Source organism: Sciurus carolinensis, chromosome 16 (assembly GCF_902686445.1).
Source record: "Sciurus carolinensis chromosome 16, mSciCar1.2, whole genome shotgun sequence".
Classification (NCBI taxonomy): Eukaryota; Metazoa; Chordata; class Mammalia; order Rodentia; family Sciuridae; genus Sciurus; species Sciurus carolinensis.
The window spans coordinates 6,689,238-6,708,382 of NC_062228.1; the positions used below are offsets into that span (position 1 = coordinate 6,689,238).

General features: G+C 48.3%; 1 protein-coding gene and 1 pseudogene across 1 annotated transcript in view; both read left to right on the forward strand.

The window, feature by feature from the left end:
* The window catches only part of Cdyl2 (chromodomain Y like 2), a 162,787-nt gene that overhangs the window by 126,250 nt on the left and 17,392 nt on the right, over positions 1–19,145 (forward strand). Inside the window, exons 5-6 of the mRNA XM_047528958.1 lie at positions 3,743–3,960; positions 13,598–13,770. Of these exons, the coding sequence (XP_047384914.1) occupies positions 3,743–3,960; positions 13,598–13,770 (391 nt within the window). The remainder of the gene's footprint in view (positions 1–3,742; positions 3,961–13,597; positions 13,771–19,145) is intronic.
* LOC124967259 (60S ribosomal protein L19-like) lies at positions 16,984–17,555 on the forward strand (annotated as a pseudogene).

Sequence of the window (19,145 nt, forward strand, 5' to 3'; positions counted from 1 at the left end):
TAATGCTCTGACTTTTTCAGACTGACTTCTTTTACCTGGACGTGCATTGAAAATTCATTCCTATCATATTGTGGCTTACTGCCTGATTTCTCTTTGTCACTGAATGCTTTTCCATTATATTTGCACATTCATTCACCTATTAAAGGACATGTTTACTTCCAATCTGGGATGATTGTGAATAAAGCTGCATTTGTTTTCAGTTTGTTTGTTACTGTTTTGTGGCTCTATGATTTCCAAACAGTTTTTGCACATGAATCTCTACAATCCTGTGCTAAGGCTGTGTTCACCTGTTAAGAGCAGACCCAGCCACTTGCTATGTGGCTGTTGCATTTCATGTTCCTGTCAGCAGTGAGGTGAGTCCCTGTTGCTCTCTGTCCTCACTAGCACTTGGTACCTTCAGTCTTTTGGATACTGGCTCACCTGGTGTAAGTGCACGTGGTCTCCTGGCTCCCCTGGTGTTAGTGCACGTGGTCTCCTGGCTCACCTGGTGTTAGTGCACGTGGTCTCCTGGCTCACCTGGTGTAAGTGCACGTGGTCTCCCGGCTCACCTGGTGTACACGCAGGGGGTCTCCCGGCTCACCTGGTGTACACGCAGGGAGTCTCCCGGCTCACCTGGTGTACATGCAGGGGGGTCTCCCGGCTCACCTGGTGTAAGGCAGCCGGTCTCCTGGCTTACCTGGTGTACACGCAGGGGGTCTCCCGGCTCACCTGGTGTACACGCAGGGAGTCTCCCGGCTCACCTGGTGTACATGCAGGGGGGTCTCCTGGCTCACCTGGTGTAAGGCAGCCGGTCTCCCGGCTCACCTGGTGTACATGCAGGGGGGTCTCCCGGCTCACCTGGTGTAAGGCAGCCGGTCTCCTGGCTCACCTGGTGTACATGCAGGGGTCTCCCGGCTCACCTGGTGTACACGCAGGGGTCTCCTGGCTCATCTGGTGTAAGGCAGCCGGTCTCCTGGCTCACTTGGTGTACGCTCCGGGGTCTCCTGGCTCACCTGGTGTAGGTGCAGCAGGTGACTGCACTCTCCTGACTGGTGAGTGATGGTGCCTGCTTCAGTGGCTTCCCTGCACCTGGGTACCTCTTCTGGTGAGGCATCTCTTCAGACCTTCTGCCCATTTTTCAACTGGGTTGTTTGTTTTCGGCTGGGTTGTTGTTGCTTTGTACAAGTCCTTTATACATTTTGGACACAAAAATCTGTCAGGTCCATATTTGCAAAATATTTTCACTCAGTATATGGCTTGCCCTTTGGTTCCTTTAACAATGTCCTTCCAGGATCTGAAATTGTTGATTTTAGTAATACTCAACGTTTGAATTTCTTATTCCATAGAACTTGCCTTTGGTGCCGTATCTAAAAGCTCACTGCCAAAACCAAGGTCGCTCGGGTTTCATCCTTTTACCTTCTAAAAGTTTTTCAGTGTTGCACTTAGGCTAGGGTCCAGGTTGAGAGAGGCGTGAAGTCCTGTCGAGGTCCTTCTCTTCTTCCGCAAATGCACGTCCACTGGCTTCAGTGCCACTTGGGGGGAGTCTGTCCTTTCTGCATTCAGGCGTCTTCACTCCTGTGCCAGGTCGCCCTGCCGTCTCGCCTGGGCTCTTTCTGGGCACTCTGTTCGGGCGCGCTGGCCCTGCACCCCCTTCTCTCTCCCGTGCCACACCGAGGCTTTATGTTAAGTCCCTGTGTTGGGTCCTGGGAGTCCTCCAACTTTGCTCTAACTCCTCAGTTTTATTTTGGATGATCCAGATTTTTTTCCTTCCTAAATAACATTTTGTATGAGTGTGGCGATATGCATAGAGCAGCTCAGGGAATTCTGACTGGGGTCGCATTGAACCTGCAGGTCAAGGTGGGAGAACTGACGTCTTAGAAGTCTGAGTATTCCCATTCACGGACACAGAATATCGCTCGATTTATTTAACTCTTCTTTGATTTCTCTCTTCAGAGATGTGTAGTTTTCCACAGAGATCTTATACATATTTTATTAGAATCCTACCTAAGTAGTTCGTATTCTGGGTGCTCTTGTAAACAGCACTGTTTTTTAAATGTCAAGTTCCAGTTGTTAATTGCTAGATGTGGAAATGTAACGGACTCGTACATTAATCTTCTGGGTCAGGACCCCTCTGGATTTTCCTGTCTGTTCCAGGATGGTGGTGATTGGGGTTCCCCCTGCTTTTATTCTTTGATACTTTCTGCATAAATAATCTCACCACTTGTAAAAGGAAGTCATTTCATTTCTGCCTTCTCAATCCTATAATCTTTTATTTCCTTTTCTTGTCTTTTTGCACTAGCCAGGATTTTCAAGGTGATATCGAGAGAGAGGGGACATTCTTTTCTTGCTTCAGACTTTAAGGAGGAGGCCTGCAGCTTCCTGCGACTGGGTGTGATGTCAGCAGGAGGTGTTTTGTGGATACTCTTGAGCAAGCAGGGAAGTACCCTGTATTGGATTTGGCAAGGTTTTTTTTTCTTTGCATCAGTTGATAACAATCACACGGATTTTCTTCTCTAGCCCTCTGACGTGGCAGACGTCGCCCGTTGGTGTTCAGCTGTTGATCCAGCTTGCGTGCCTGTTCGTAGCATATACACTTTGCTAGCACTGGTTTGCTGATATTTGGCATCCATGTTCATGAGAGAGATTGTTCTATGGTCTGTTTTCTCATATCTTTATCTGGCATCGCGCAGCTCCTTGCATGAGTTAGGGAGTGTCCCTTGATTCTGTGTTCTGGAATGGGTAGTGGAAGATTCGTTTTATTTCCTCCATAAATGTTTGGTATGATTCACTTGGGCTAGTGCCCTCTCTTTTAGAAGATTAATGATTGGTTTAGTTTGTTTAGTAGATAAAGTCGTATTGAAACGACGTCTTCCCTTCATGTGTGTTTTGGAAGTTCGTGTCTTCCGAGGAGTTGGTCCACTTCACCTAACTCGTGGAAGGCATGGGCAGGAGCAGGTCACAGTATTTCTTGTGTTACCTTCTTAATTCCATGTCATCAAGAGTGATGGCCCCTCACTCATTGCTGGGATTGGTAATTTGACACCTTTCTCTCTTCTTCCCCTTCATTGGGAAGTGCTTTAAAAATACTCCTTGAGCCTCTTCCCATGTGGGCTTTGGAGGGAGGTTTGGGGTGGCCTGGGCAACTCTCCCAGGACCCCAGAGCTCCCAGGGCAGCTCCTGATGGCCTGGCTGTCGGCCTCCCAACCAGGGCACCCTGGCTGTTTATGAACGCTGCTACGCACGTGTGGACGTGCACGGATGCTGTGACTGATTCACAAGAGGAGAGGACAGACTCGAGGACCCTGCCTGTTTGGCCCTCGCCCTCCCCAGCTCAGGGCAGCCCTGGGGTGGCGCTGGGCTCTCGGGCCTCATCCCCAGCTCTCCTGTTGAAGGGCACAATGTTCAGGACATGTTTGGGGACCGTGCTCAGCACACAGCACAAGATGGACCAAGGCCGGCAGCTGGTGTTGCTCTTGTTCTCACCTGTGCCAAGGTGTCCGGCCTTGGACAGGGCTTCCTCCCCAGTGACCAGTGGGTTCCCTGTTGCACTGGCCAGTGTGCTGGAGAGGGAGGGGACTCAGGACTGTGCCGCCAGGTCCTCCTCTGAATTTGGAGATGTAGCATTTAGCTCCAGTCTCTTCACCCCCAGAACAGAGCGTGCATGGGGGTCCCGGGCATGGGGCCTTTCCACATGCCTGTGGCTGTGCTCTTGTGGGATCGTGGTCGATGTCAGCTTCTCACTTTGTGCTTCTGATTTTGGAAGGCTCTGCACTGACCAATGGGGGGCTGAGCCTGCACAGCCCCGTGAAGAGGAAGCTGGAGGCAGAGAAGGACTATGTCTTTGACAAGAGGCTCAGGTACAGCGTCCGCCAGAACGAGAGCAACTGTCGGTTTCGAGACATCGTGGTGCGGAAGGAGGAAGGGTTCACCCACATCCTGCTGTCCAGCCAGACCTCGGACAACAACGCGCTGACGCCAGAGGTAAGGGCCCGGGTGGAGGGAGGGGTGGGCAGGCTGGGGACGTCATTCCAGACCTCCTTCCCATCCTCACGGTACCCTGCGGGAACAGGGCGGGACTGCGACCGGGTGGGTTCTGGGGACATGGCCAAGGGCTGGCCGCTCACCAAGCTGGCATTGCTTGGTGGCTTCAGTACACTCGGGAGGCCAGGAGGTGGAATGGGGTGCACGGTGCTGTGTCCTTGAGCTTGTGTGCATGTCTTATCCTTATGATTTACGTAGACCGATTCCTTTATGGAGCTGTGGGCATGACTGTCTGGGGTGATTGACAGATTTTGAGGGAAGAGCCAGGCCAATGCCCGTGGGTTTGTGGGGCTGGTGGTTGCCACCCTTAGTAAAGGCTCATTTCCCTTTTACTAAGCCTGGAGTGTGGGGGGACTCTGCTCCTCCACCTTCAGCAGAAGCATCCCGGGTCCTCTGCCTTGTAGGCCTCTGTGTGGGATCACAGCAGTCCAGAGCTCCAACCTCACCCTGTGTTCAGATCCCCAAAAACCCTGTTATTTTAAGCTCATCATGACACATCCACATGAAACCAATGCTTCTTGGATTTTTTTCTACTTCACTACCTTTTGTAAAAAAATATTTTTTAGTTGTCAGTGGACCTTTATTTTACTTGTATGTGGTGCTGAGAATCGAACCCAGTGCCTCACACATGCTAGGCAAGTGCTCTACCACTGAGCCACAACCCCAGCCCAACTTCACTACTTTTTAAAAGCGTACTTTTAAAAGGTACAGCATTTTCCTTCAAGAAATGGGTAAAGCTGACCTATGCCAGTTCCTTCTGTCTTGGGTGCAGCTTTGTGTTTTCCACTCATCCCTGAAACCAGAGGCCTCCTGTGCTTGACTGATCTGGGGCGCACAGGCCCTCTCCTACTGAGCTGCGGGTGTGGTTGGTTAATCAGGGATTCCTTTCCTAATGCGCACTGGCCACTACAGGTGGGAGGGAAGGGAAGGGGAGAGAGCTGTCGATCCCGTAATTGCAGCTCTCTCAACCAGAGTGGATCGCCTCTGGGTGAGCTGGCTGGCGGGGCAGGGTTGTCCCAGAAGGACTCCACTGACAGGAAGAGGCAGTTGTAAGGGAAGAAAGCGGGTTTTGGACTCTGATAGACCTGGGTTCGAATCCGTTCTCCTCCAGCTTGCCTCTCGTGTTACCTTGGGAAGTCACTCCCAGGACCTTCCTTGTGAGCTTCCTTGTGCAGACAGGCTCCTGGTACGCGGGAGTATCCATCAAATGCTCCAGGTCTGGTTAAGATGAAACAGAGGCCACGTGTTATGGTTTGGAGGTGAGGTGTCCCCCAAAGCTCACATGCAAGATAGTGCAGGGAGGTTCAGAGGAAAAATGATTGGGTTGTAGGAGTCTTAACCCAATCCGTGAATTAATCCCTGATGGGATTCATTGAAGTGTGGGTGTGGCTGGAAGAGGTGGGAATTGGGGCGTGGCTATGGGATTTATATTTTGAATCTGGAGAGTGGAGTCTCTCTCTCTCTCTCTGCTCCCTGGTGATGTGAGCTGCTTCTGCCATGCTCTTCCTCCATGATGTCCTGCCTCACCTCAGACCCCGAGGAATGGAGCCAGCCCTCTGTGGACTAAGACTTCTGAAACCATGAGCCCTCAAATAAACCTTTCCTCCTCTGTAATTGTGCTGGTCAGATCCTTTAGTCACGGCAGTGCAATAGCTGACTAAAACACCACTTAAGGGTCATCAGCAGGACCCACCTTGCTTGCTAGTGGAGAAACTGAAATTTCACAATTGAAATTCTTTGCCTAGCTGTGTATCTGATATCAGTCAAATTAGCCTCAGAGGCAGAAATTTGTGCACTGCTGGACATGTTGACCAGATTTCAAGGCGACCTATCTTTGGAATCTAGTTAGAAGCTTCTGCGACTCCCCAGCCTTACATGCTGCATGCCTGCAGAGCCAGCCCATGTGGACCCTGCCATGGGCCCCTGCCATTGGAGTAGGAGCTTGACTTACCTTAGATCACAGCTGAGCAGCCTCTGAGGGCCTTGGTGATTGAGCACAGTGAAACGGATCTTGGGGAAAGACTTCCTAGGCACCCCTGTGGCAGTGGGGTGACCCAGCACTGTCTTTTCAAAGCAGTCTTTCAAAGGAATTTACACTGTTATGTCCTTGAGTTTGTATGGGTGGGATCTGACAGTTCTTAAAATGCCATGAAAGCTATTTTCCTATTGTCCCTGTGAGAAGTTCCAGCTTCTTTCTTTAGCAACCACACCTTCCTTGACCACCTTTTAGATACACTTCCTTCCTGGTGAAACTACAGGTTTTTTTGAATTTTCCCACTGTCCTTTAAACTCCTAATTCTCACTGTATATCCATGTTATGGTTCAGATATGAGATGTGCCCCCAAAGCGCCTGTCGCGCAGGAACATTTAGGAAGCATGACTGGATTACGAGAGCTGTAACCTAATCAGGCCATCCTAGTTTGAGTGGAGTGACTGGGGATAGCCGTAGGCAGGCGGGGCCTGGCTGGAGGAGGGGTCACTGGGGGTGTGCCCTGGAAGGGCATTTTCCCTGTGGCGACTTCCACTCCCCTCTCTGCTTCCTGACTTCACCGTGAGCTGAGCAGCTTTCCTCTTTTGGCTCCTTCCCCCTGATATGCTGCCTCACCTTGGGCCAAGAGCATTGGAATGGCCATCTGTGGACTAAGACCTCTGAAACCATGAGCCCCAAATAAACTTTCCCTCCTCTAAGGTGTTCTTGTCAGGTGTTTTGGTCACAATGATGCAAAAACTAGCTAAAACAGTCTAACTAAAAGCAGCCAGCAATACCCAGGCTACAGTCTGAATGGTGTGCTGCCTTGAAATTTCCTCCACCAGATTAATTCACTACCATACTTAAACTCAGCCTCCACACAAAGTCTCAGGGCGTGAACAAAATATAGACAAACTCCTTACTGGAATCATGGCCTCTTAGCAGTTTCCAGCAGTGTCCTGATTTCCATCTGAAACCTCATCAATATGGTCTTTTTTGTTCACATTGCTGTGAGCATTCTGGTCTCCATTGCCCAGTAAGCTCTGCTTATACCATTCTTAGCTTTTGTCTAACCTGCTTCCCCAAACATTTCCAAATTCATCTCACAAACCTGCTCCAAAGGCTTCTGGACCACATGGTCAGTTTACACAAAGCAATGACCCCACTGCTTGGTACCAGTTTTCTGTCAGTCAGCTTTCTGTCACTGTGACAGAATACCTGAGAAAAACAACTTTAAAAAAGAAAGATTTATTTTGGCTCAGTTTTGGAGGAACTTCAGCTGAGATCTCTTGGCTCCACTGCTTCTGGGCCTTTGGTTAGGCAGAACACCATGGCAGAAGGGTGTGGTAGGGGAAAGCTGCTTATCTCATGGCATCTGGAACCAGAGATAGCAAGAAAGGGTCCAGGGACAAAATAAATCCTCCAAAGGCAGTGACCCGTCTCTCCCAACAAGGCTCCACCTCCTAAAGTTTCTGTCACATCCCAATAGTGACACCATTGGGGACCAAGCCTTTAGCACATGAGCCTTTGGGGAGATTTCAGAACCAAACTCTAATGGGGTAAAAACTGCACATTCCTTTAATTAGGAAACGTTTGTTAAATTCCATCACGTGAAAGGTCTGACTGAAGCGCCGTGGCGGTATCGGATGAGTGAAGTGCAGCTCTCACGGGATTGTGTTAGTTGCCAGTTGCTGTCTGACACATTGCCCCAGACTTAACACCATGCGCACTCGTTAGCCCGCCTTTCTGTGGGCTGGGAATCTGGGTGTGGCTTAGCCGGAAGCCTGCTCAGGTCTCCCACAGGTGGCAGGAGCGGTTTGGCTGGGGTCACAGTTTCATTGCAGGCTTTGCTGGTGGAGGGGGGAGTCTACTTCCAAACTCACTGATGTGTTTTTTGACAAGCCTTGGTCCTCACTGACCAGATACCTGCCGTGTGGACCCCGGGGTTCCTCATGGTGTGGAAGCCCACTTCCTCCAGAGCCAGGGCTCCAGAAGAGACAGCAAGGGAAGGTAGCCCAGACAGAGCCGTGGTCTTTTTGCCACCTAACTCCTCTTGAAAGTGACATCCCATCACTTTGGCATGTTCTCTTAGAAGCAGATTGTGAGGTCCGGTCCTCACTCAAGGGTCGGGATTGCACAGGGCATGATGACCAGGCGAGGGGTCTGTAAGGCCCATCTCAGAGGTGGCCCGTCACAGGGGTCTCAGTGACATGGAAAGCAGGTCAGGCGAGGATGTGCACACTCTGCAGGGGGCTCCTGAGGAGCACGGCAGTGAGGGTGTGCAGCTCTTGGGCCCTTACAGAGGGAGAGAGTGCAGCTAGTTGGGGGCTTCTGGAGACCCCTCGTGGGGTCTGCTTTTGAGGTGGTCCTGGGGTGACTGGGATCTGTGTGCGGAGGAACCGTGGTGCTACTCCTGTCCCCCAGGTCACGCCTGTGAACTCAGCTGCCTGGTTCCCAGCCCGTGGCAGCTCAGAAGCTGGAAGTCATTCTGGGGAAGCCGGCTCGCTCTGCAGAGCTCACAGCAGGTGCAGGCAGCCCCTGGGAAGTGCGGAGCAGGGACAGGAGTCGTAAAGGGGACCATCAGGGCTTCACAGTGAAGGCAGGCCGCGAGCAGCGTCCCCGTCACACAGCAGAGGCTCTGAGCGGATCGTGACCTTTGAGGAGCACACTCCCTGGGAGCAGCACGTTCTGCCTCAGAGGTCAAGGCAGTGGAGGGGTTTCAGAGCACTTCACTTCACGTGCAGCAGTTACTTCATGAAACTTGGAGTCCTTCAAGAAAGGGGAACCTCGGCCGTGGGTCCGCGTCAGGTTCTCGAAACCAGAGAAGCAAAGAGAAGGTGCGCTAGTGAGGCGCGACCTTGGTCTCTGGTTCCGGTGTAGCAGCAGAACGCTGATCACTTTCAGTTAATTCATAAAGGAGGCAGCTGCTGCGTCTGGCCTTGTTTTTACAAATTGACGGGTAAGCATGGCTTCAGCAGAGGCCCCTCTGAGTCATGCATGAAATTGCAGCTCACAGCTTTGCAGCGGGGTTTTCCTGTATTCGCCTCTGAGAGAATCAGAGTTCATATATAGGTGAGAGTGTGTCTATTTCTGGTGGCAGATGGATTAAAGGAACTGCAAGACAGTGGCCTGTTCACTTTTTTGATGTTCAAAATGAACATCTGTGGCTTACACCCTATTAGCGAGGAATGTGCTTCTCCCATCCTTCCAGCAGAGCTGGGGCCTGGAGAGTCTTGGTTCAGATTACCGCCTGGCCCTCTCTTTTCCATTAAAATACATCTATTTATATGAGTCATCCTGCAGTAGTAGAAGGTGAAGGGTGTGGGTGTGAATTTGGAATCACAGTCCTGCTCTTTGTGCTGGTATGCCTTGGACAGCTTTCTTCACCTCTCTGAATCTTCATTGCTTCACCTGCGAGTTTGGGATGCTGTTCTCTATCTTGCAGAATTTGTTTGGAATACAGTATTTGGAGGCAGTTACCTGATGCAGTTCCTGGCAGCCTAGGTGCTTAATAAGTGGGGTTCTTTTAAAAGTGTGATTTGAAAAAACAGTGCTTTCAGAATATCACCCCTGAGACCTAGGATCATGCCCCTTGAATGATTAATAACGATCCTCTGAACGCCCGGCCCATGCCGTCCTCCCTGAGACTGGATGCTCCTGCAGGCCAGCACCGTGACGTTTTCCTATTGCCATGTGCTCTGTGCACTTAGTTCTCTCCTCCCCTAGCTTCCCTAACTCCTCCTCAGTTGAGCGAGTGAGGTTTCCTTAGTTTCTCCACCTTCGTTGTGATTCCTTGTAGCAAAGCCTCAGTGTGATCAAGCCCTCCGCGCCACTCTTAAACATTAGGCTTGGCACGCTCCCTCCCTGGTCATTCCCCTGCTTTCTGACACAGTAGCATTGCCTCCCACCCTCAAGTTAGTCAGTATTAGTACTGTGGTTGTCACTGTGACAAAACACCTGAGGTAAGCAACTGAAAGGTGGAAAGATTTATTCGGGCCTGGCTGCAGAGGTTTCAGTCTATGTTCGCTTGGCCCCGTTGCTCTTGAGCCGGTGGTGAGGCCATATTGACCATGTGAGGAGCATGTGGCAGAAGAAGCCTGTTCTGCGCATGGCACCCAGGAAGCAAAAAGAGAAAGGACAGGGCCAGGGTCTCACTGTCCCCTTCAAGGCCACACCCCCAGTGACACAACTCCCTTCCACTGGGCCCCACCTCCTGAGGCTTCCGCCGCCTCCCAATAGCCGGGGGCCAAGCCTTTTAACACAGGAGCCTCTGGGGACAGCCCAGATCAGACTGCAGCCTTGGCGTTATGTCAGTCCTTACGCGGGTTTGGCGACGCCTTCTCCAGTTTCTTTGCATATCAGTGTTTCTCTCTGCTTATAGTTCTCTTCTTCTTGAAGGACATCCCTTTACAGTTGGGGTGTGTGTGTCTGAGCGTGGTAAACCTCGGGCTGAAAATGCCTGATTTTTACCCTTACCCCAGATGGCAGTTGAGCTGGGTGAAGAACTTGACAGATGTTTTTTTATGATATTTGTTTTTTACATTGTATTACTTTCTTCTGGCATTTTTTTTTTCTGCTCTTTGGACTTCTACCTGCGGTCAAATGTTGGCCCTTTGGAGATGAGCTTTCTTTTGCCTCTGGGTAATATTAAAGATCTGTTTTGTCTTCGATATCATGAAGTCTTAAAATGTTATATCCACACATCCCTTTATTGTTATTTCTTCTGCTTAGCTTTCTGTAATTCTTGAACTTCAGAATTTTGGTCTGTGTAAGGTAGACTGATACCCTGTCCCCAGAGATGCCCAGTTCCAAGCCCCTATGCGTTAGGTTACGTGGCAGGGAATGAAGGTCTCAGAAGGAATTGAGGTTGCTGACCAGCTGCATTAGGATGCAGAGATGATGCTGGATGTCCTGGAGTGTGATCACAGGGTCCCTCAGTGTAGAGGAGGTGGGCAGAGGAGTCCCTGTGGGAGAGAAGCCAGGCGAGAAAGTGAGCAGGACCCTGCTGCCCGTGGCTGGCTCTGGGGACGGGGCAGGCACCTCTGGATGCTGAGAAGGCGAGGAAGCAGGTCCTCTCGTGAGCCCCTGGGTGGGAATGCAGCTGGGCCCTGGTGTTCCTACTTCACCTCTTTGGATCCTGCCTCTCCCCTATTCTCTGTGACCTCCTGGGAGACCCTAGAGCCCCGTCTCGGACCTCCTGGGCCACCATGCTGGCCCTTGACCCTCCTGTACACATCTTCCACCTGCTCCCGTGCTCCAGACGCAGGACCGTTGCTTCACCTGTCCTCCCTTTGGCTCCATCTCATCGCTGTGAGTCTCAGCAGGTGTCCACGGCTATTTTTCACTGTGGGAAGCTTTTCCCCCTTTAAATCTATTTTTCCGTAGTCTTCTGTGCTTTCCTTGTTGTTCTTCTCTTTCCTTCCTCTCTCTTTTCTTTGGAGTGTTTTCGGTTGCGGTCTCTTTAGATCAGAGTCACTTAAGGTCGTCTTGCTGTCTGTTGAGTCAGTACTTGTGTCTCCTGGAGTGTTCTGTAATTTTGGGTTGTGAGCTCAGCCTCAGCAGGGACTGTTTTCCTAGGACGGTCCTCGTGCAGCCTTGGTTTCAGTTTCTCTCCAGAGTATTTTTACATTCATTTTGATGAGAATCTCGGGTTGTCACTAGCCGTGTCCAATTTCCATGTTAATTTTTCTAGCGTGGAGATTTCTCTCCTGTGTGAATATGGTAACTCAAAACTTCAGATCCACATACAGAGCAGGCTTGGAGTTTAAAGTTCTCAGGGGAAACTTTTCCTACAGCAGAGATAAATTGTTTGAGCCACGTCTTCCGACTGTGGGATGGGGAGCAGGTGGCAGAGGCCGTGCTGGTTAATGATGGAGTGGATTTCAACAGGCTTTCTGTCTCCACGTCTCGTGCTCCTGCAGCCTGGCCACGCTACCGTGTGAATTCATACTGAATTCCCAGGCTCCCAAGAAAAATTGTGTATGCAGCATCTCCTGCAGGAGTGTGACTGGAAGGAGTGAGAATGTGAGGGCTCCTGGGGTCAGTTGACCCAGTGCCCAGACTTTGAGGTCCTGGCTGAGGCTCTGGCCGCTGTAGCCAGGGTGCACGTGGCAGTGGTCAGCTTCAGACCCTGGCTCCACCATAACCTCTGGGAGGTGGGAGAGCTCTGCCCTCTGCAGAATTCACACCCCACTGCTCCAAAAGCCAGACCGCTTTTTACGGAGGGCATTATTAGCCCAAAGGGCCAAAATCAACTTTTTCACTGCTGTGACTAAAGGACCCAACCAGAACAGTTGTAGAGGAGGAAAAGTTTATTTAGGGACTCAAGGTTCCAGGGGTCTGTCCATGGACAGCCGGCTCCATTCCTTGGGGCTCCAGGTGAGACAGAACATCATGGTGGAAGAGTGTGGCAGAGGGAGGGGCTCACATGATGACCAGGAAGCAGAGAGAGACTCCACCCGCCAGATACCTGATACCCCAAAGGCAGGCCCCCAGGGACCCACCTCCTCCAGCCACACCCTACCCCCCTTCAGTCACCACCCACTTAACCCCATCAGGGGATTAATTCACAGATTGGGCTAAGGCTCGCACAGCCTAGTCATTTCTCCTCGAACCTCCCTGCATTGCCTCACATGTGAGCTCTTGGGGACACCTCACCTCCAAACCACAACAGACGCCTCGAGAGGCAGCCACACCTGTGTCCGAGGCTCCCAGATGTGAGAAGGCAACCTGGATGATTTTCTTTGGCGGTTGGAGGAAGAGGCTGGGAGAGAGCTGCTGTGTGATGAAACGAGCAATGTTTGAGTGTCCCTTGTATACCAGGAACCATGGTAGGCTCTGAGAAGGTGGAGGCAGTGAGAGGAGAGAGATTCACTCTTGTCAATATTAAAATCACAATCTAGCTGGGCAGCCAGAACCCCTTAGTGGCATGAAGGGGAGGAAGGAAACGCTCCTTGTCTAGAATTCACCACCCCTCTTAGGATGGGTGCCTGCAGGTGGCCAGAGCACCCTCCCCTTCCCTTCAGTCCTCACGGGAGTGCTTGAAGGGGCAGCTGTGGTCCCGCCCGTGGATGAGGAACTGCGTGCCCTCGGCACGTCCCAGGTCATGTCACTGGGACGTGGCAGAGCCACAGCTCACTCAGGCTTTCCTTACTGCAGCAGGACTTGAACCCAGGGCTAGCTCTGATGCCAAAGCCCATTTGCCATGAGCCACCAACAGGCTCTGTGAGGGGCTGGGCTGAACCAAGGATAGACAAGAGCGTGACTGAACTGAGCCATCGAGAGAGGGCTTAGTGTCCTCACCTGGGCTGCGCACGGCTGTTTTTCCGCACCTTGTAAAGGGCTCTACTAGCAAATGCCAGAAGAGGATTTGTAGAGATTTACCAGGGATTGACTGGCTCCCAGCCAGGCTCCAGGCTCCTTATTAGCTCCTGTGTTTGCTTGGGAATGGTGTCCAGGGCTTCCTCGCTTGCTGTGGACGTGCTTGTGTCGGGGGCAGGCTGCCTTCACTGGCAGAAGCAGATCTGCTCACCCCACCTCGGGGAGTCAGGCGCCCGGCTCACAGGACAGGCACTGACACCCCACCCCGCAATGCACCTCTGCCCGCAGAACATGAAGGAGGTCCGGCGCGCGCTGTGCAACGCGGCCACGGACGACAGCAAGCTGCTGCTCCTCAGCGCGGTGGGGAGCGTGTTCTGCAGCGGCCTGGACTATTCCTACCTAATTGGCCGGCTGTCCAGCGACCGGAGGAAGGAGAGCACTCGGATCGCAGAGGCCATCAGGTAAGTCCTGCTCCTGTTGGGACACATCGGGGTTCGAAGACCCCACGTTTAGCAGACAGAAGTGCAGGTTGCCTGGGGAAATCTGAATTTCCAACAGTGGAACGTGATATTTTAGCGTACATTTGTGCCATGCAGCGTCTGGGATCTACTTACATTTAAAATGATCGGATATTTATCTGAAATTTGAACTTTAATAGGGCATCCTGCTTCTACGTACAGCCCTTGTCCTGCCTTGCTCTCTGGTCAGATCCCACTTTTATTCTCTTGGTCGGAGGCGACCGTTTCCCTGCTGAGGTCTGTGTCTGCTGACGCCCGTGTTGGACACACTGCCCGACTTCTGCCGGGAGGGGCCTACTTGGTTGTCTGGACATTCCCGGGTCCTGGAGCTAAAATGCCATTGACGGGGAGGGAGGAAGGTGCTCTGGACAGCTGAGCATCTGTGGACCCCGCGGCGTGGGAGCATTGCCCCTCTCTCACTGCCTTTGGGAAGGTTGGGGTCCTAAGTGTGACATCAGTGTACATGTGCTGAAAGCCAGTGAGGGCGATTTCTAGCCAGGCCACTGAGCCGGGTTGCTGCCTCCACTCCAGGAAGCGCAGACATGCTTGCTGCTGAGCCTGGGTGAGGGGAACAGAGCAGAGACCCAGTTTAGTAATGTCCCCTGGTCTCTTGAGAAGGAACACTTATTTCACCTGGTGTCCCAGAGCCTTAGGCTGCATGTCGGGATCTTCCAATCTCCTGTCTCACAGTGCTCTGGCCACATCACACAGGCTAATTCCCACGTGGCCACGGGGGCTTTGAGGAAGGCAGCTCTCCAGCAGGCGACTCTGGAGTATTTGTGTGTGTGTGTTCCTGAGTTTTTCTTTTTTTTTCTTTTCTTTGGTTTTTTTTTTTTTTTTTTTTACAGACTGCATTTTGATTCATTGTACACAAATGGGGTACATCATTTCGTTTCTATAGTTGTGCACGATGTAGATTCATACCATTCATGTAGTCATACGTGTACATAGGGTAATGATGTCTGTCTCATCCCACCATCTTTCATACTCCCTCCCTCTCATTTCCTTCTACGTAATCCTAAATTCCTCCATTCTTCTCTCACCCCCGAGCCCCCTACCCCCATTATATGTCATCATCCACTTATCAGGGAAAACATTCAGCCTTTGGTGTTTTTGGGATTGGCTTATTTCACTTAGGATGACAGTCTCCAAATCCATTCTTTTATCTACAAATACCATAATTTTATTCTTATTTATGACTGAATAATATTCTATTGTGTATATATCACAGTTTCTTTATTCATTCATCTGTTGAAGGGCATCTAGGTTGGTTCCACAATCTAGCCATTGTGAATTGAGCTGCTATAAACATTGATGTGACTGTGTTACTATAGTATGCTAATTTTAAGTCCTTTGGGTATAAATTGAGGAGTGGGATAACTGGGTCAAAAGATGGGACCATTCCAAATTTTCTGAGGAATCTCCATACTGCTTTCCAGAGTGGCTGCACCAATTTGCAACTCCACCAGCAATGTAAAAGTGTGCCTTTTTCCCCACATCCTCACCAACATCTATTTTTGTTTGTGTTCTTGATGATAGCCATTCTAATTGGAGTAAGATGAAATCTTAGAGTTGTTTTAATTTGCATTTCTCTAATTACTAGAGATGTTGAACACTTTTTCATATATTTATTAATCACCTGTATATCTTCTTTTGCAAAGTGTCTGTCCAGTTCCTTGGCTCATTTATTGATTGGGTTCTTTGTATTTTTGGTGTATAGTTTTGTAAGTTCTTTATAAATTTTGGAGATTAGTGCTCTATCTGAAGTGCGTGTGAAAAAGATTTTCTCCCACTCTGTAGTCTCTCTTTCCACATTATTGATTGTATCCTTTGCTGAGAAAAAGCTTTTTAGTTTGAATCCATCCCAATTATTGATTCTTGATTTGATTTCTTGTGCTTTGGGAGTCTTGTTAAGGAAGTCTGATCCTAAGTCAACATGATGAAGATTCGGGCCTACTTTGTCTTCTCTTTGGTTCAGGGTCTCTGGTCTAATTCCTAAGTCCTTGATCTATTTTGAGTTGAGTTTTGTGTAGGGTGAGAGATAGGGGTTTAATTTCATTTTACTGCATAAGAATTTCCAGTTTTCCCAGCACTATTTGTTGAACAGGCTAGCTTTTCTCCATTGTATGTTTTTGGCTCCTTTGTCTAGTATGAGGTAACTGTACTTATGTGGGTTTGTCTCTGTGTCTTCTATTCTGTACCATTGGTCTGCCTGTCTATTTTGGTGCCAATACCATGCTATTTTTGTTACTATTGCTCTGTAGTATACTTTAAGGTCTGGTATTGTGATACCTCCTGCTTCACTTTTCCTGCTCAGGATTGTTTAGGCTATTCGAGGTCCCTTATTCTTCCAGATGAAGTTCATGATTGCTTTCTCTCTATGAGGAATGTCATTGGGATTTTAATTGAAATTGCACTGAATCTGTATAGCACCTTTGATAGAATGGCCATTTTGACAATATTAATTCTGCCTCTCCAAGAACATGGGAGATCTTTCCATCGTCTACAGTTTTCTTCAATTTCTTTCTTTAGTGTTCCATAGTTTTCATTGTAGAAGTCTTTCACCTCTTTTCTTAGATTGATTCCCAAGTATGATATTTTTGAGGCTATTGTGAATGGAGTGGTTTTCCTAATTTCTCTTTCAGAGGATTTATCACTAATGAATAGAAATGCATTAGATATATGCATATTGATTTTTATATCCTGCTACTTTGCTAAATTCATTTATTAGTTCTAGAAGGTTTTGGTGGAATTTTTTGGATCCTGTAAATATAGAATCATGTCATCGGCAAATAGTGACAGCTTGAGTTCCTCTTTTCCTATTCGTATCCCTTTAATTTCTTTAGTCTGTCTGATTGCTCTGGCTAGTATTTCAAGGACAGTGTTGAATAGAAGTGGTAAAAGAGGGCATCCCTGTCTTGTTCCAGTTTTTTGGGGGGGAATGCTTGCAGTTTTTCTCCCTTAAGAATGATGTTGGCCGTGGGGCTTAACATTGAAAACCTTTACAATGTTGAGGTATGTTCCTACTATCCCTACTTTTTCTAAGCATGAAGTGGGTGCTGCATTTTATCAAACACTTTCTCAACATCTATTGAAATTATCATATGATTCTTAACTTAAAGTCTATTGATCCCTTTTGCTGCTGCAGCTGCAGCCATGAGCACACCCAGGCTTCAGAAGAGGCTAGCCTCCAGTGTCCTTCACTGTGGGAAAAAGAAGGTCTGGTCAGATCCCAATGACACCAATGAAATCGCCAATGCTAACTCTCATCAGCAGAACCAGAAGCTGATCAAAGATGGGCTGATCATCCACAAACCAGTGACTGTCCATTCTTGGGGTTGATGTCGGAAAAATACATTGACTCGCCAGAAGGGCAGGTATACGGGCATAGGTAAGCGAAAGGTTATAGCTAATGCTTGAATGCCGGAGAAGGTAACCTAGATGAGGAGGATGTGGATTCTGTGTAGGCTGTGAAGAAGATTAACCGTCACATATATCACAGCCTCTACTGGAAGGTAAAGAGGAATGTGTTCAAAAACAAGCAGATTCTCACGGAACACATCCACAAGTTGAAGGCACATAAGGCCTGCAAGAAGCTCCTGGCTGACCAGGCTGCGGGCCGCAGATCTAAGACCAAGGAGGCACGCAAGCGCCATGAGGAGCGCCTGCAGGCCAAGAAGGAAAAGATCATCAAGACTCTGTCCAAGGAGGAAGAGGCCAAGAAATAAAGCTCCCCTCTTGTGTCTGTACAGAGTGGTCTCAGTGATCACATAGATCAGCCCTTGAAATAAAAACAAGCTTTATCTGTTGAAAAAAAAAAAGGTCTATTGATGTGATGAATTACACTTACTGATTTCTGGATATTGAACCAACCTTGCATCCCTGGGATAAGCCACACTTGATCGTGGTGTACTATCTTTTTAATATGTTTTTGTATATGTTTTGCCAGAATTTTGTTAAAGATTTTTGCATCTGTGTTCATTGGGGATATTGGTCTAAGTTTTCTTTCCTTGATGCATCTTTGTCTGGTTTTGGTATCAGAGTGATACTAGCTTCATAGAATGAGTTCGGAAGGGTTCCCTCCTTTTCTATTTCCTAGAATACTTTGAGGAGTATTGGTATTAGTTCTTCTTTAAAAATCTTGTAGAATTCGACTGAGAATCCATCTTGTCCTGGGCTTTTCTTGGTTGGTAGGTTTTTGATGGCTTCTTCTATTTTGGTGCTTGAAATTGATCTGTTTAGATTGTGTATGTCTTGATTCAGTTTGGGAGGATCATATGTCTCTAAAAATTTGTCAGTGTCTTCGATATTTTCTCTTTTGTTGGAGTATAGATTTTCAAAGTATCTTCTCATTATGTTGTATTTCAGTGGTGTCTGTCGTGATCTTTCCTTTTTCATCACAAATTCTAGTCATTTGAATTTTCTCTCTCCTCTTTGTGAGTGTGGCTAAGAGTTTATCAATTTTGTTTACTTTTTCAAAGAACCAACTTTTTGTTTTGTCAATTCTTTGAATTGTTTCTCTTGTTTCAAATTCATTGATTTCAGCTCTGATTTTGGTTATTTTCTGTCTTCTATTTTTGGTGTTGATCTGTTCTTCTTTTTCTTGGGCTTTGAGATGTAATGTTAGGTCATTTAGTGTTGACTTTTTATTTTTTTAATGTATGAGCTCAATGTATTGAACTTCCTCTTAGTACTGCTTTCAGAGTGTCCCAGAGACTTTGATATGTTGTGTCATTGTTCTCATTTACCTCTAAGAATTTTTTTTATTTCCTCTCTGATGTCTTCTGTTATCATTGCATCACTCAATAGCATATGATTTAGTCTCCAGGTGTAGGAGTAGTTTTTGTTTCTTATTTTATCATTGATTTCTAATTGTATTCCATTATGGTGTGATAGAATGCAAGGTAGTATCTCTATTTTTTTGTATTTACTAATGGCTTCTTTGTGGCATAGCATATGGTCTATTTTGGAGAAGGATCCGTGGGCTCCTGAGAAGAAAGTATATTTGCTCAATGATGGATGAAATATTCCATACATGTCTGTTAACTCTATACCATTGATTGTATTATTTAGTTCTATTGTTTCTTTGTTCAGTTTTTATTTGGAGGATCTATCCAGTGGTGAGAGTGGTATGTTAAAGTCACCCCCTATTATTGTGTTTTGGTCTATTTGATTCTTAAAATTGAGGTGCTCCATTGTTTGGGGCATACATATTTAAAATTGTTATGTCTTACTGTTTTATGCTTCCCTTAAGCAGTATTAAATGTCCTTCTTTATCCCTTCTGACTAACTTAGGTTTGAAGTCCACTTTATCTGAT